Genomic DNA, 17,837 nt, shown 5'->3' with positions numbered 1-17,837 from the left:
ATACAAAAAATAAATGAAGGAAACGAGAGCAAAGATCAATAAAACTAAAAGTTGTTTTCTGAGGGCTTCCCTGGTGGCACAGTGGTTGAGAGTCCACCTGCTGATGCAGGGGACATGGGTTTGTGTCCCAGTCCGGGAAGAGCCCACATGCTGCGGAAAGGCTGGGCCCATGAGCCATGGCCACTGAGCCTGTGCGTCCAGAGCCTGTGCTCTGCAATGGGAGGAGCCACAACAGTGAAAGACCTGTGTACCACAAAAAATAAATAAATAAAAAGCTGTTTCTCTGAGAAGATAAACAAAATTGAGAAACCGTTAGCCAGACTCAGAAAGAAAAAATGGGGTAAGACTCAAATCAATAGAACTAGCAATGAAAAAGGAGAAATAACAACTGACACTGCAGAAAAACCAAGGATCATGAGAGATTACTACAGGCAACTATATGCCAATAAAAAGGACAACCTGGAAGAAATGGACAAATTCTTAGAAATGCACAACCTTCCTAGACTGAACCAGGAAGAAATAGAAAATATGAACAGACCAATCACAAGCACTGAAATTGAAACTGTGATTAAAAATCTTCCAACAAACAAAGGCCCAGGACCAAATGGCTTCACAGGCGAATTCTATCAAACATTTAGAGAAGAGGTAACACCTATACTTCTAAAACTCTTCCAAAATATGGCAGACGGAGGAACACTCCCAAACATATTCTATGAGGCCACAATCACCATGACAACAAAAGCAGACAAAGATGTCACAAAAACAGAAAACTACCGACCAATATCACGGATGAACATATATGCAAAAATCCTCAGCAAAATGCTAGCAAACAGAATCCAACAACACATTAAAAAGATCAAACTCCATGACCAAGTGGGGTTATCCCAGGAATGCAAGGATTCTACATTATATGCAAATTAATCAATGTGATACACCATATTAACAAATTGAAGGAGAAAAACCATATGATTATTTCAATAGATGCAGAGAAAACATTCGAAAAAATTCAACACCCATTTATAATAAAAACCATTCAGAAAGTAGGCATAGCAGGAACTTATCTCAACATAATAAAGGTCATATATGACAAACCCATAGCCAACATCATTCTCAATGGTGAAAAATTGAAACCATTTCCACTAAGATCAGGAACAAGATAAGGGTGCCCACTCTCACCAGTATTAGTCAACATAGTTTTGGAAGTCTTAGCCACAGCAATTAGAGAAGAAAAAGAAATAAAAGGAATCCAAAGTGGAAAAGAAGAGGTAAAGTTGTCACTGTTTGCAGATGACATGATACTATACATAGAGAATCCTAAAGATGCTACCAGAAAACTACTAGAGCTAATCAATGAATTTGGTAAAGTAGCAGGATACAAAATTAATGCACAGAAATCTCTTTCATTCCTATACACTAATAATGAAAAATAAGAAGCTGAAATTAAGAATACGCTCCCATTCACCACTGCAACAAAAATTATAAAATACCTAGGAATAAACCTACCTAAGGAGACAAAGGACCTATATGCAGAAAACTATAAGACACTGAAGAAAGAAATTAAACGTGATACAAATAGATGGAGAAATATACCATGTTCTTGGATTGGAAGCATCAACATTGTGTAAATGACTATATTACCCAAAGTAACATACAGATTCAATGCAATCCCCATCAAACTACCACTAGAAGTTTTTACAGAACTGGAAGGAAAAATTTCACAATTTGTATGGAATACAAAACACCCCAAAGAGCCAAAGCAATATTGAGAAAGAAAAATGCAGCTGGAGGAATCAGCAACCTGACTTCAGACTATACTACAAAGCTATGGTAATCAAGACAGTATGGTACTGGCACAAAAACAGAAATATAGCTCAATGGAACAGGATAGAAAGCCCAGAGATAAATCCATGCACATGTGGTCACCTTATCTTTGATAAAGGAGGCAAGAATATCCAACGGAGAAAAGACAGCCTCTTCAATAAGTGGTGCTGGGAACACTGGACAGCTACGTGTAAAAGAATGAAATTAGAACACTCCCTAAAACCATACACAAAAATAAACTCAAAATGTATTAAGAACCTAACTGTAAGGCCAGACACTATCAAACTCTTAGAGGAAAACATAGGCAGAACACTCTATGACATAAATGACAGCAAGATCTCTTTTGACCCACCTCCTAGAGGAATGGAAATAAAAATAAACAAATGGGACCTAATGAAACTTAAAAGCTTTTGCACAGCAATGGAAAACATAAACAACATGAGAATACAACCCTCCGAATGGGAGAAAATATTTGCAAATGAAGCAACTGACAAAGGATTAATCTCCAAAATTTACAAGCAGCTCATGTAGCTCAATATCAAAAAAACAAACAACCCAATACAAAAATGGGCAGAAGACCTAAATAGACATTTCTCCAAAGAAGATACACAGATTGCCAGCAGGCATATGAAAGAATCCTCAACATCATTAATCATTAGAGAAATGCAAATCAAAACTACATTGCGATATCCTCTCACACTGGGCAGAATGGCCATAATCAAAAAACCTACAAGCAATAAATGCTGGAAAGGGGGTGGAGAAAAGGGAAGCCTCATACACTGTTGGTGGGAACGTAAATAGATAGAGCCACTATGGAGAACAGTATGGAGGTTCCTTAAAAAACTAAAAATAGAACTCCCATATGACCCAGCAATTCCACTACTGGGCATATACCCTGAAAAAGCCATAATTCAAAAAGAGTCATGTACCACAATGTTCATTGCAGCTCTACTTACAATAGCGAGGACATGGAAGCACCCTAAGTGTCCATCGACAGATGAATGGATAAAGAAGATGTGGCACATATATACAATAGAATATTACTCAGCCATAAAAAGAAACGAAATTGAGTTATTTGTAGTGAGGCGGATGGACCTAGAGTCTGTCATACAGAGTGAAGTAAGTCAGAAAGAGAAAAACAAATACTGTATGCTAACACATATATATGGAATCTAAAAGTAAAAGAAAAAATGGTCTTGAAGAACCTAGGGACCAGACGGGAATAAAGATGCAGACCTACTAGAGAATGGACTTGAGGACATGGGGAGTGGGAAGGGTAAGCTGGGACAAACTGAGAGAGTGGTAGTGTATATATGGACATATATACACTACCAAATGTAAACTAGATAGCTAGTGGGAAGCAGTCACATAGCACAGGGAGATCAGCTCAGTGCTTTGTGACCAGATAGATGGTGGGATAGGGAAGGTGGGAGGGAGGAAGATGCAAGAGGAAAGAGATATGAGGATATATGTATAGCTGATTCACTTTGTTATAAAACAGAAACTAACACACCATTGTAAACCAATTATACTCCAATAACTATGTTAAAAAAGGAAAAAAAAGGGAGAAAACTCAAAACAATAGAATTAGAAATGAAAAAGAAGTAACAACGGACACTGAAGAAATACAAAGCACCATGAGAGATTACTACAAGCAACTCTATGCCAATAAAATGGACAACCTGGAAGAAATGGACAAATTCTTAGAAAAGCACAACTTTCTGAGACTTAACCAGGAAAAATTTTTAAAAATATACAGACGAAACACAAGCACTGAAATTGGGACTGTGATTTACAATCTTCCAACAGTCATAAGCCAAGGACCAGAAGGCTTCACAGGTGAATTCTATCAAACATTTAGGGAAGAGTTATCACCTGCCCTTCTCAAACTCTTCCAAAGTAAAGCAGAGGGAGGAACACTCACAAACTTATCCTATGAGGCCACCCTCTTAATAAAACCAGAAAAAGATGTCACAAAAAAAGAGTACTATAGGCCAATATCAGTGGTGAATATAGATGCAAAAATCCTCAAAAAAATAGTAGCAAACAGAATCCAACAGCTCACTAATAAGATCATACACCATGATCACGTGGGGTTTATCCCAGGAATGTAAGGATTCTTCAATAAACGCAATTCAATCAATGTGATACACCATATTAACAAATTGAAGGAGAAAAACATATGATCATCTCAATAGATGCAGAAAAAGCTTTCGACAAAATTCAACACCCATTTATGATAAAGAAAAAAAAAAGCCAGAATGTAGGTATAGTGGGAACTTACCTCAACATAATAAAGGCCATATGTGAAAACCCCACACCCAACATGGTTCTTAATGGTGAAAAATAAAACCATTTCCACTAAGATCAGTAAGAAAACAAGTTTGCCCACTCTCACCAGTGTTATTCAACATAGTTTTGGAAGTTTTAGCCACAGCAATCAGAGAAGTAAAAGAAATAAAAGGAATCCAAATCGGAAAAGAAGAAATAAAGCTGTCACTGTTTGCAGATGACATGATACTATACATAGAGAATCCTAAAGATGCTACCAGAAAACTACTAGAGCTAATCAATGAATTTGGTAAAGTAGCAGGATACAAAATTAACGCACAGAAATCTCTTGCATTTCTATACACTAACAATGAAAGATCAGAAAAGGAGATTAAGGAAACACTTCCATTTACCATTGCAAGAAAAAGAATAAAATACCTAGGAAGAAACCTACTTAAGGAGACAAAAGACCTGTATGCAGAAAACTATAAGACACTGATGAAAAAATTAAGTATGAAACAAACATATGGAGAGATATACCATGCTTTTGGGTTGGAAGAATCAATATTGTGAAAATGACTACACTACCCAAAGCAATCTACAGATTCAATTCCATCCCTATCAAACTACCAATGGCATTTTTCACAGAACTAGAACAAAAACTTTCCAAATTTGTATGCAAACACAAGAGACCCCAAATAGCCAAAGCAATCTTAAGAAAGAAAAACAGAGCTGGAGGAATCAGGCTCACAGACTGCAGACTATACTGCAAAGCTACAGTAATCAAGACAGTATGGTACTGGCACAAAAACAGAAATATAGATCAATGGAACAGGATAGAAAGCCTAGAGATGAACTCACACACATATGGCCCCCGTATCTTTGATAAATTTGGCAAGAATATCCAATGGAGAAAAGACAGCCTCTTCAATAAGTGGTGCTGGGAAAACTGGACAGCTATATGTAAATGAATGATATTAGAAGACTCCCTAACACCATACACAAAAATAAACTAAAAATGTATTAAAGACTTAAATGTAAGTCCACACATCATCAAACTCTTAGAGGAAAACATAGGTAGAACACTCTATGACATAAATCACAGCAAGATGATCTTTGAGCCACCTCCTAGAGAAATGGAAATAAGAACAAAAATAAACAAATGGGGTCTAATGAAACTTAAACGCTTTTGCACAGCAAAGGAAACCATAAACAAGATGAAAAGACAACCCTCAGAATGGGAGAAAATATCTGCAAGTGAAGTAACTAACAAAGGATTAATCTCCAAAATTTACAAGCATCTGATGCAGCTCAATTACAAAAAACAAACATCCCAATCCAAAATTGGGCAGAAGACCTAAATAGACATTTCTCCAAAGTAGATATACAGATTGCCAACAAACACATGAAAGGATGCTTGACATCACTAATCATTAGAGATATGCAAATCAAAACGACAATGAGGTATCACCTCACACCAGTCAGAATGGCCATCAACAAAAAGTCTGCAAACAGTAAATGCTGGAGAGGGTGTGGGGAAATGCTGGTAGGCATGTAAATTGATACAGCCACTATGGAAAACAGTATGGAGGTTCCTTTAAAAAACTAAAACTAGAACTACCATGCGACCCAGCATTCCCAGTACTGTGCATATACCCTGAGAAAACCGTAATTCAAAAAGAGTCATGTACCACAATATTCATTGCAGCACTATTTACAATAGCCAGGACATGGAAGCAACCTAAGAGTCCATCAACTGATGAATGCATAAACATGTGGCACATATATACAATGGAATATTACTCAGCCATAAAAAGAAACTACATTGAGTTATTTGTAGTGAGGTCAATGGACATAGAGACTGTCATATAGAGTGAAGTAAGTTAGAAAGATAAAAATAAATACAGCATGCTAACACATATATAAGGAATCTAAAAAAAAATGTTCTGATGAACCTAGGGGCAAGACAGAAATAAAGACATAGACATAGAGAATGAACTTGAGGACATGGGGAGTGGGAAAGGTAAGCTGGGATAAAGTGAGAGAGTGGCATGGACTTATATATACTACCAAATATAAAATAGATAGCTAGTGGGAAGTATCCTCATACCACAGGGAGATTAGCTGGGTGCTTTGTGACCACCTAGAGGGGTGGCATGTGGAAGGTCGGAGGTAGACGCAAGAGGGACTACATATTGGGATATACGTATATGTATAGGTGATTCAATTTCTTGTAAAGCAGAAACTAACACACCATTGTAAAGCAATTATACACCAATAAAGATGTTAAAAAAAGATGGTGGAGATGAACCTGAAAAATCACAATGCTAAGAGAGACGTTGACAGAGTGCCTCTTGGTAATGGCACAATGTGACTAAAGTGTTTTGGAACACAACATACTAAACATGTTAATGGAAGATTTGTTCACATTTGTGCAATTTTTGTTTTCATTCAGAGAAATATGATGATTTCCATCTTATTATTTATGTAGTTTATATGTATTTACATATTTTGATTTTTCAATCCAATCTTCCTCTTCTATAAAGATTGTTTGGAGGGGGTATTTTTTATTCTCTTTCCTCTTTCCTATTCCCTTTCCCAGCTGATAACTCCCTTTGCTTTAGTTACTTCCAGATCTCTTCAGTGGTCCCCAAAACTCATGGATGTCTCCTGATGATCTCCCAGTATCTTAAATTCACCATCTCCTAAAATAAACTTCCCTTTCCTTTTAGCTACCCTCCTGGATTTCCTGTTATTTATCCCAGTTTGAGTGGTTCAAAGCTTCAAATCATCATTTGTATTGCCCTCTCTCTTCCCCCAACACCCAAACTGTGCTGGTTATGTTAATTACATACTGAAATCTCTTTTAAGTCCAACCTCTATCTCCATTTTCACAAGCTTTCAACCAAAGCAGAGGAAGATGGTGCTGTCTGTTACCTCCTTTTCCCTGTATTAGCACCAACCAACCCTTCTTGGTTGTGTTCCTGCAGACTGCATCTGGCTCAGAACTCCCAAATCCCAGCTTTAAGCACCCTTTCCTGTACACATGTCTGTCTTCGACAGGGACTTGAGTTCCTCCTCTGTCCCTAACCAACTGCACAATCCTGAGCAAGTTAGTTATCTATGTCCTCAACATTTTCATCAGTAAAATGAATAGTATCCTATTACCTATTTGAAAATGGAAGTATAGTTGCCAATTATCTATTTCAGTTATTCAGAAGAATGTCCTTTGAAAACTTGGAAGTGCTATACAAATATTAGCACTGTAATTTTCATTCACTGACCTAGTGTTCATTGGACAATGAAGGATAATGCAATGGAATTTAAAACACATTTCTTCCCTTAAAAATCTAGTTAGGAGGAAAATATGGATGAATGAAACAACTTTATAACCATGTAAGGCGATATGTGACTGAGTGAGGCATGTGGTAGTCTCTCCATATTACTATGATTTCCATCTTACAGCTGAAGACACTGAATTCCAGGCTGCACTTGACTGTATATTCCCCTCTATGGATCTGGCTGACTTCTTTGTCTACCTGAGATTGCCAAAGAGTGTGTCCTTTCAATTTACTTTACTTCTCTATTAAACCTTGAAGAAAACATAGTATTTGGATTGGCAAAAAAGTAGATTGTTCTAGAATGGAGAAGATAAATAAAGGATCAGATCTAGGGACAATAAAATTAGATGTAGGGGTCATGAACTGATTCATCTGATTGGGATAGAGAACTTGTGTAATGTGTAGTAAAAGGGAAATCAGTTTGAGAAAATAAGGAAGGGCTTTAGTTGTCAAGATGAGGAGTGGGCACTTGATCCTCAGAAGGGAATCTTTATAATCTCTAATGCATAAGAAGGCTTTTTTAAAAAGGTGATTTAAGATTAATGTATTATTACATCACAGAATAGAATAAAGCTGGGATAGCAACTACATCTCAGCTTGTGTGCCAACACCAACCATTTGTAGCAGCTTCTTACAACTGCCTGTTTAGAAGATTCTCAGGTTACTTTGGCTCATAGGAGGAAGTGCCTTGATTAATTAATTCTGTCTGATGTAAGCATGGGAAACTGGGTATTTTCTATCCATGGAGTAAGACAAAGACTGTCTCATAGCAGAAAAAAAAATATGAAAGTCATACTAATTCATTTTGAATATGGTTAAGGACAGAATTAGAGTCACAGAAGTGAAAATGTAAAGGCAATAAAACCAAGAGCTATAGGTTTTACTAGTTAAATTGAGAGAAGAAACCAAGAACATGAGCAGTAAATGAAACCTGAGGATCTAAAGCACAGGTAAGTGAGAACAGGAGGTTGCCCCTGAACAAGAGTGAGAGATGGGAGAACCTAGATACTTTGGAGTGTCAGAAGAGGGGAGAGAAGGAAAATACCAGAAAAATATTCTGGTCAACCAGTCCTAGCTACTATAAAAGGGTCACTGGGTGCCAAAATTTCACAAGGACAGGGCAAAGGTGACCATGCCCATCAGCTACTGCTCTGTGCAAAGTGAGCCTGATCTAGTGATGCAGAGGTGAGAATGCCCTTAAAAAGTTTCCAGATTAGCAGAAAAGTGAGACCTTTAAGAAATGATCATTAAATAAGTACAATACCAGTATTATACAAGCGTCCTTTGAAAGCACAACGTAGGAGAAAGTAAATTCGCTACAAGAAGTCAGAAGAGACCAGAGAAGCTAACATCTGAGCTGCACCCATGTTGATGTGGGTCATGCAATTAATTCATATATTTATATGATATTTATTTTATTCTATTCTATATGTTATACATGTATTTAGAATACTTTACATAAAGTAATATAATAGATATTATAATATGTATTTATTATAATATGTATTTACATAAACATTCCATATGTTCTTTATCCACTGTACTGTTAATAAATATTTTAGTTGTTTCTGCATTTGGGAGAATTATAAACAAAGCTACTATGAACAATCTTGTATATGTTTCCAGGTACAGATATTAAGAGATTCCTTTTTTATTGTCTTTAGAAGAACAAAAATCAGTATGTCAGCTTTTCCTGTGTTTTTTTTTTTTAAGTTTATATAATGGAGTTTGAATTTAATGTTTTCTTTCATCTTTTTATTTTTGCCCAATTAAGTTTATAAGACTCATCTAGTTTTCATTATTGTATATGTATATAGTATAATAAATATATCAAATAAAAATTCAAATGTACAAATATTCCATAGTTATATATACCTGATAATTTTTTTTTGAAATATGAGCTGTTTCCAGGTTTGTGTAGTTACTAACAATACTGTGTGAACATTCTTGTTTATGTAAATTGCTAGAATGTATAACTGGGAGTGGAATTGCTTGTCATAAGGTATGGTATCTTCAACTTTATATGATATTGTGAAACTGTTTTCCAAGGTGGTTGTAACAGTTTACACTCCCACTAGCACTGCAAGAAATTTTTTGTTGCTGTACATCCTCACCAATACTTGGTATTGTCAGACTTTTAAAAATATCAATTATATATATATATATGTGTATATATACATATATATACACATATATATATACATATATATATGTAGTGTTACTTATGAATTTAATATACATTTCCTCAATAATTATTATAAATAACAATAGTGAATTTAAGCATATTCTCATATGTTTATTGGTATATTTGAAAATGTCTCATTTTGTGAAATGTCTGTTCATGTCTCTTGCCCATTTTCCTAACAGGCCATCTGCCATTTTTACTCCTTGATATCCTGGGGAGTGCAATTCTTTCTCCATTCTATTTGTTACACCTATCTCCTTTTACTCTGGCTTATCTCTTTATGCTTTATATGATGCCTTTTGGTAAACAAAAGCTCTTGATAATAATCTAGTGAATTTTAATGATAATGTTTAACATTTCTTATATATATTCTCCTATGTTCTCTTCTAAATTTATAATTTGTCTACCACTCCTAGGACTTTGATCCAGCTGGTACTGATTTGGGGTATGGCATGAGATAAAGGTCTAATTTCATTCATTATGGATACATGATTGTCTCATCATTGTATATTAACAAGACTGTCTTTTACTCACTGCTCTCCAGTGCCACATTTGTCACAAATAAAACACCAATATATGTGAGATTTTTTTCCTTACTTCTGTGCTCTCTACTCTGTCCTATTGATCTGTTCACTTATCTTTGAACCAGTACCACACTCCACTGATTATTAGGGCTTTATAATACATCTATACATACATAAGAAAACATGCTCTCCCGCTTGTTCATATATTTCAACAGTTGTGCCTATTCTTGGCCATTTGTTTTTGTACAAAATTGAGAATGAGCTTGTCAATTGCCATTAAAATGTCCTATTGGAATTTTAATTGTGATTCAATTTATATCTATAAATAAACTCGAGAACTGACATCTTTTCAATATTGTACATTCTGATCAGTGGACATTGTATTTCCTTCCATTTTTACAAAAATAGTACCATTAATTTGTGTTTCAGGTATTCTTAACACCTCATAATAAAGTTTTACACCTTCATCCTTTGTAGGTTTATACATCTTAAATTCACTTCTAATAGATTAGGAGGATGAGAGGGAAGAAGAAGAAAAGAAGGAGGAAGGGGGAGGACAGAATAGGAGAGAGATAAGAGAAAGAAGGAGGAAGAGAGAAAAAAGAGAGGAGGATGGAGTAGGCAAAGAGGAGGGAGATGGAAGAGGAGAGAATAGGAGGAGGGAGGAAGAGAAGGTGGAGAGGGGAGGGAGGATGTAGATCAGGAGGAGAGAGGGAAGACAGAAGTAGGAGGCAGAGAGGGAGAAGGGGAAGAAGATTTCATTCTCTGGTCTATATTCAAGTCAGTACACTTAGTTGTTTTTTAAGCTAACTCACCATTGCAAATGCCATTGGATAGAGAATTGAGCAATGTGTTTTGTTCACACTGAAATGAAAACAAATATAAAGAAGAATAACATTATAAAAATTCATTTCTGTCCCTGAAAAAGAACATCATTCTTTTCTCCATAAATAACAAAGAAAACTTGTATGCAATAATTATTTTTCCTAGTTTTTTTTCAGAATGATAAATACAACAAACTAAAATAATAAAATAATTGGTTCTAAGCTTATGTTAGCTCAGTAGATAATTTAAATTATCAAGTCAGACTATCTTCTTTAGAACGTTTTCTGCAAGATTAAGTTTGTTTTAATATTTGATTAGGAATTGAACATTTGTACGTATTTTTCATTGTAGCGTACCCAGTCAGAAATTAACTTCATTAACACAGCACTCTCAAAGAGAGACCGCCAACCATATATTTCATATTATACAAAAGTTAGCTGTTCGCTTAATATGATAAACTCTAGGTCCATCCATGTTGCTGCAAATGGCATTATTTTATTCTTTTTTATGGCTGAGTAATGTGAAGTAAGCCAGACAGAGATAAATATCATATGATATCGCGTATATGTGGAAGCTAAAAAATAATGATACAAATGAACTTATTTACAAAACAAAAACAGACTCATAGACATAGAAAACAAGTGTATGGTTACCAATGGGGAAGGTGTGGGGGAAGGATAAATTAGGATTTGGGGATTAACATATACACACTACTATACATGAAGTATATAACCAACAAGGACCTACTGTGTAGCACAGGGAAATGTACTCAATATTTTGTAATAACCTGTAAGTGAAAAGAATCTGAAAAAAAAAGATACATGTGTTTGTATAACTGAATCATTTTGTTGTAACCTGAAACTAACACAATATTGTAAATCAACCATACTCCAATAAAAATAAATATTTTTAAAGTTAGCTGTTCATCTGAAGCTCCATGAAAATGTCCAAGAAAAAATATTCCTGATTTATGGAAATGCTGGAGAATGAAAACGACTCTATATCCTACAATTAAACTTCTTTGAAATTAAAAATAATTGATTCCTCTAACATTATAACATGCCCTGTACTTCTCAAAAATGTGTTATTGTTATTACTGTTAATGATGATAACAATTGTTATTTCTTGAGTACTTATTATATACCAAGAACTTTACATTAATCATTTAATCCTCAGAATAATCCTATGAATTTACTGATCTCATTTTTCACCCGAAAGTTGGAAAATTTCTGAATTTGGAAGACTTCTAAAGATTGAAATGGTTAAATAATCTGACCAAAGTCACAAAGCTAGTAAGAACTGAGTTAGAACCTGAGCTCATGTCTTTCCACTCTGCACCTCATGCTTCAAACTTCTACATTATATTGCTTTTCTCATGAAATCAGATATCATCTTAGAGGGTGACCACACAACATCTATTTTCCCTTCTTAATCCCAGTGGTTCAGCGTATATATTTTAAGTCTGATTCTGACAGTTATCAAATAGTTTTCACCAGGTTATTTTACATTTCTAAGTCTCAATTTTTCTTTTTTGTAACATTCAGGTAAAGTCAGTTACATCATGGGGCTGATAACAATTAAGTTAGATAGCCCACTTAAAGGGACTTGCCCTTGAGAGACAGTCAACAAATGTGATTCCTTTCCCTCCTCTTAAAATACCTTGTCTGAAATCTCTCCTGCAAAAGAAGTTTAAATCAGATACTCCCCCCTCGAGAAGGTGGAGAATGACTCCACACTCCTTAAGTACAGGCTGCACAGAGTGACTTGCTTTCAAGGACTACAGCAGGGAAAGGGGGAAAAGGAGTAACTTTACAGTGAAGAAACCTGACAAATACTATCTCATCCAAGTGATCAAGGTCAACATCAACAGTGATAAATCATGCTTATATTATGTACCCTTGAAACAATGTGATGAAAATGGCACTTCACCTCTATAGTTTTCCTTCTGAAAACCCATATATCCAGTCCTACTATGAGAAAAATAAGAGATAATTCCACCAGAGGGGCATTCTACAAAATACCTGACCAGTACTACTCAAAACTGTCAAGGCCATCAAAAAAGGGAAAGTCTAAGAAACTATCACAGCCAAGAGAATCTAATGAGACAGGACAACTAACTGTAATGTAATATCCTGGCTGGAATTCTGGAGCAGTAAAAGGACATTAGGTAAAACTAAGTAAATCTGAATAAAGCATGGACTATAATTAATGATAATGTACCCATATTGGTTGATCGATTATAATAAATATGTCACACTAATACAAGAAGTTAATAATAGAGGAAACTGTGTGGTGTGGGGTATATAGGAACTCTCTATACTAACTTCTCAATTTTTCTCTGTAAATCTAAAACTGTTCCAAAAACTAAAATCTACTTTAAAAAAAAAACCTTGTCTGAGCAAAAGAAAATTTTAGGTAAACAGCAGATTGAAACTTCTCTTGCAAAGTGAGACCACAAAATGGTGATAATATTATAGTGAATATCTGTAGCCTATATAATAATGAGCATGAATCCATCAAACACTAGCAGCCTGAGATCCTTCTAAGCTTCTGCATTCAGGGAGACATTTAATAGTGATATACAGGAAGTATAGCAGTATAACGATATAGAAGTATATTGTTACATAACCTAACAGGGGATCCTTTTTCAGTTTATGTTTTGAATAGGATGTAAATCTTCCTGCTCTGGAATGTTTCTAATGCCCTTCCATCACTACTATCTGTTGAAAATTCAGCTGTCAGAGAAGAGAAGATCAAGTCCCTGGCAGAGCACTCCAGTTCAAGGAACAACTATTGACTGCTATGTTCAGCCTGAAAAAGGGAGGCAAAGCTGCAGCAGAGATTAATTGATGCAGACTTGTTACTCCAAAACTGAACTTACAATAAGTGCATAGTCCTTAAAATAAGTAGATATCCTAGGCAGACAGTGTGTGACAAGGACAATATGAGTTGCCCAAAAGAGCATCCATGCTCAAGACTATCCTTTTAAGCATTCTGAATAAAGGTTTACCCCAGGTTCCTCTGAGAGGAGGAATTCCAGAGTGCCATCTGAGTCCTTGTTGTGTCCTTTAAAACTCATAACATACAAATATACATACAATATTTGCTTTATTATCATTAGAGTAGAGCTCAGTTTCAACAAATTCTTTCTCACCAACATAAAGTTCTGAATTAAAGAATCCTTTTGGGTGCCATTACGTACCAATAACCTAGATTCAATAAACTCTATTTGATTTTTAGACTCAATTTTCTGAAGTCCCAAGTAGGTAAAATCATATATGTAGAACCTTCTCACAGAAGACTGTGTTAATGAAATTTGTTTCTAAGGTACACCACAAGGTAAACACATGCCAATTTGCAATTTCTGAAAACAAGTTGGAGCAACCTTAATCTTGCAGGAAAATATTCTAAGGAAAACACTATCGACTATCGGTAAATAATTTGTTATAAGAATCCTCATGTCAGGTACTCTACTAGAAATGATGAAGTCCACAAACTAGTGTATTATTTCAATAAGTAAATTTAGATTTTGGTAAAATAAGACCACAACTTCTTGTGTGTTAATTAGGTTATTTGACACTCTAGACAGATTTTCCCACAATATTTTTATGCATGATGTTATGAGCTTAATGTCAGCCACAAGAGCCTTCCTCTCTCATAATACAGTTTAACACTCTGTAAGGTATAGAATGGCTTTGTGATTAAAAATAGGCCTAATATACAATTTGAACAATTAGGAATATATCTCCCCCTTTGGCATAAGAGCAAGTTCTTCTCACCCCAAAATCAAAGGTGCTAGTTCCTAATATTCCAATGAAAGTTGACATCCTAAAGATCACAGTGAGGGGTAAAGAAGGTCTGGAGATATATAGACAGGGCCAGCTTCATGGGCTTGAGCCCTGTGCAGTCACATAGGACCCCATGCTTAGAAGGGTCTCTCATTTGGCTTAATGTTCTGCTGTCACCATTTTGAAATTCCTAACAACTGTTGAACAAGGAACTTCACATTTTCATTTTGAACTGTGCCCAGCAAATTTCATATCTGATCTTGTATTTAGGACCTCTGTTGTGTGGATCACTATGAGGCAGAAGCATGAAGCTGCAGAGACAGGAATGTGGAATTAGCTCCTGAGACACCAGAAGTGGAAGGGCCAAGGTCTCCTATGCATCTGACTGACTGGGAGATAGTATATGCTCAAGGATACAAGAGAAAAAAGAGATCTTTGTTATCTAAAAGTCAAGAAATGCTTCATTGAGAGGGCATTATTTGCACTCAATCAAACTAATAATTCTAGCTAAGATTTTATAGTATTGAGTAGGTTAGGCACTATTCTAATTTCTTTGTGTATATTAACTCATTTAATCATCTCTAGTACTGATTAGGAAACTGAAACAGAAAAGATTAAATAACTTGGCTAGGGTCCCACCATTCCTAAGTGGCTCACCCAGGCAGCTTAGCTCCAAAGTCCATGCTCTTAACATTGCAGAGAGCTTAAGGATTCAAATGATTACAGATAGCTCATTCACATGAACTCATCCTGATGAACATTTGATTTGCTATCTGTGTTAATTGAAATAATTTATGAAGATAAAGAATGATGGCATTTTAAAATAACGTTATAATGATGGCAACAGTTTATCCTTCTCTGAGTCATTTACCATATTCTCTTTTAGAGGTAGATCTAACTCTTCTTTCTCTTGGTAAAAAGATCCTTTGATTTAAGTGATTTGTCTTATGTATTCTCCTCAGGGTTATAGCACTTAGTACACATGTCCATTAGATATGTGCTGAATTAATGAGTAAGTGAACAACTGAACAAATGAATGAACAAAAGCGATTACCTAAAGGCTAACTACAAGAGCCAAATAAAATGTATAATACAATATAAGGTTTTGCTCAGGAAGAGGTCTCTAAACACTTTTATAACATATTATATTTACATGATAACGTTTTTGGGGCATCATGTTATAAGGTTATCTGTAGCATGATATTGTAATCATGAAAGAGTTGACCCTACCTTGCTGATTTCATCAAGTGGCTGGTTGCTGACATTTTCTTTTTGGATTATGTTCATTAGATCAGTATGAAACTTCTTTACATTCAGAAAAACAAGTGGGTTGTTTATTGAGATAATTTTCACCTGCTGCAGGGTTTCCTTTTACAAGAAAAAAAAAAGGAATAGATTCAGAGTTCTGAATGAAATAAATCCTACAATGAATTGAAATCCTACAAGTCCAAATGCCACTCATTTATGGAAGCAATCTCCTGGCTGATGTTTTCATTAAAATTTCTTTGGAGAATTTAGTATACTATCATACTTCTCAGGGAAAATATGTACTTCCTCTTTATTAAGAAACATTAGTAACCATGAGATAAGTCTGCAGCTTTTCAGAAAAATGCTCCTTATTCCTACTAATTGGGTTTTGGGGAGGCAACAGCCTAGACTATCCAAAGAGTATCATGAAGACTTATCCTCCTAAAAGTACCTCTTCCACTCAGTCTAGAAATTTAAAATTCCTTTACCTAGCCATCAGTATTTTTAAAAATGAAAATATGTCCTAAAGGGTCACTGTCAGTCATTTACCTCATAATGACATAGTCGTCCTTAGGCAGGAATATAACCTTACAAGTGACTGATAGTTCTAACTGAGGGAAAGAAACCAAGAGGTATTATCAGGAAGGTAATTTCACTTTGGGCAGGCCTAGATTACATTGGATTTAGGATATAGGCAAGACATGAGGAAATGGGGAAGGAAAAATTTCAAAACAAAAGGTGTCTGCTTTGGCCATTTGCCCAGGTCTTCCTGGCAATACCATCTTCTCCATGACCTTTGGGGCAGGGGTCTGTCTTAGAAACTGAGAGGATGGTAAGTTCTATGAAATGATAACTCCTTACCAACTAAATAAAGCAATATCCCTTCAGACTTTAGTACTCACATTGAGGAGGAGACACATACAGGCAGAGATAGAAAGGTAAAAGAAAATATCAGATATATGAATTTGGACAATTAGTTTAACCTCTCTTAGATTCCTTGCTTTTTAAAGTAGGTAATTTTTTTAAAACAATTCCATCATTTAATAAGTCTGAATTCATTTTTACCACATGGTATTGTACATGGTCAGCTGTTGAAACAGATTTCTTTTAAACAGATCTTAGTTTTAAAAAAGTCATAGATACTGTGAGTTCTGTATAAACTGGTGGATAGTAAATTAGTTCCTTTGTTTTGACTTATAAGCCTCAATTTCACTGCAGAGTAAAGAATGTAGGCCAAAGAAAGCATAATTGGTCACTCATATAGAACAGTATTATTTCTATAATTTCAAGCTTTCTGAATGGATGGGTTCAAGCCTGATATAACTGTAAAAAGCTTACTTAGTGAAAAGACTAGATGGAAATCATACAAAATGTTATTAACTTTAATCAATAACTTAAACAGCACTATGTTACTAATTGCTATTCAAACTCAAAAATCTGTTTTTGAACCCCCATGAAGGCAGCAGGGGTACACAACCATGCCACCTTGTACTTAGGGGAGTGTCAATATATATTTCAACAGAAACTTTGGCTTTAGGAAAGAGTCATAATGGCTTTATAATGTCAAATAATGGCTTTAATTGTCATTTTAAGTATACCACAGGGGAAAGTGTGCTTTAATTAAATATATATACCAGTGATGCTGGTAAGGTTGAAAGTTACTCCTAATTTTGATAGCTATAAAAACTAGTTTGTACATGACAAGACAATGAGAGAAAAACAAGCAATTCCTTTGAAACAAATAAACAAACAAAAAAGTTCACAGTGTTTTGTATCCAACAGTATGCATTTTATGACAATAACGTACAGATTGAGCACACTAGGTCTCTATATC

The 17,837-nt window shown here is 35.3% G+C and overlaps 1 protein-coding gene across 1 annotated transcript in view; it reads right to left on the bottom strand.

The window, feature by feature from the left end:
• SLC26A7 (solute carrier family 26 member 7) overlaps positions 1-17,837 on the bottom strand; it is a 194,917-nt gene that overhangs the window by 22,477 nt on the left and 154,603 nt on the right. Inside the window, exons 13-14 of the mRNA XM_032610680.1 lie at positions 15,986-16,123; positions 10,958-11,006 (exon numbers count right to left, since the gene is read on the bottom strand). Of these exons, the coding sequence (XP_032466571.1) occupies positions 10,958-11,006; positions 15,986-16,123 (187 nt within the window). The remainder of the gene's footprint in view (positions 1-10,957; positions 11,007-15,985; positions 16,124-17,837) is intronic.

This window comes from Phocoena sinus, chromosome 17 (assembly GCF_008692025.1).
Source record: "Phocoena sinus isolate mPhoSin1 chromosome 17, mPhoSin1.pri, whole genome shotgun sequence".
NCBI lineage: Eukaryota > Metazoa > Chordata > Mammalia > Artiodactyla > Phocoenidae > Phocoena > Phocoena sinus.
The sequence above is the reverse complement of the archived record's forward strand: the minus strand, read 5'-3'. Positions and strand labels throughout refer to the sequence as shown.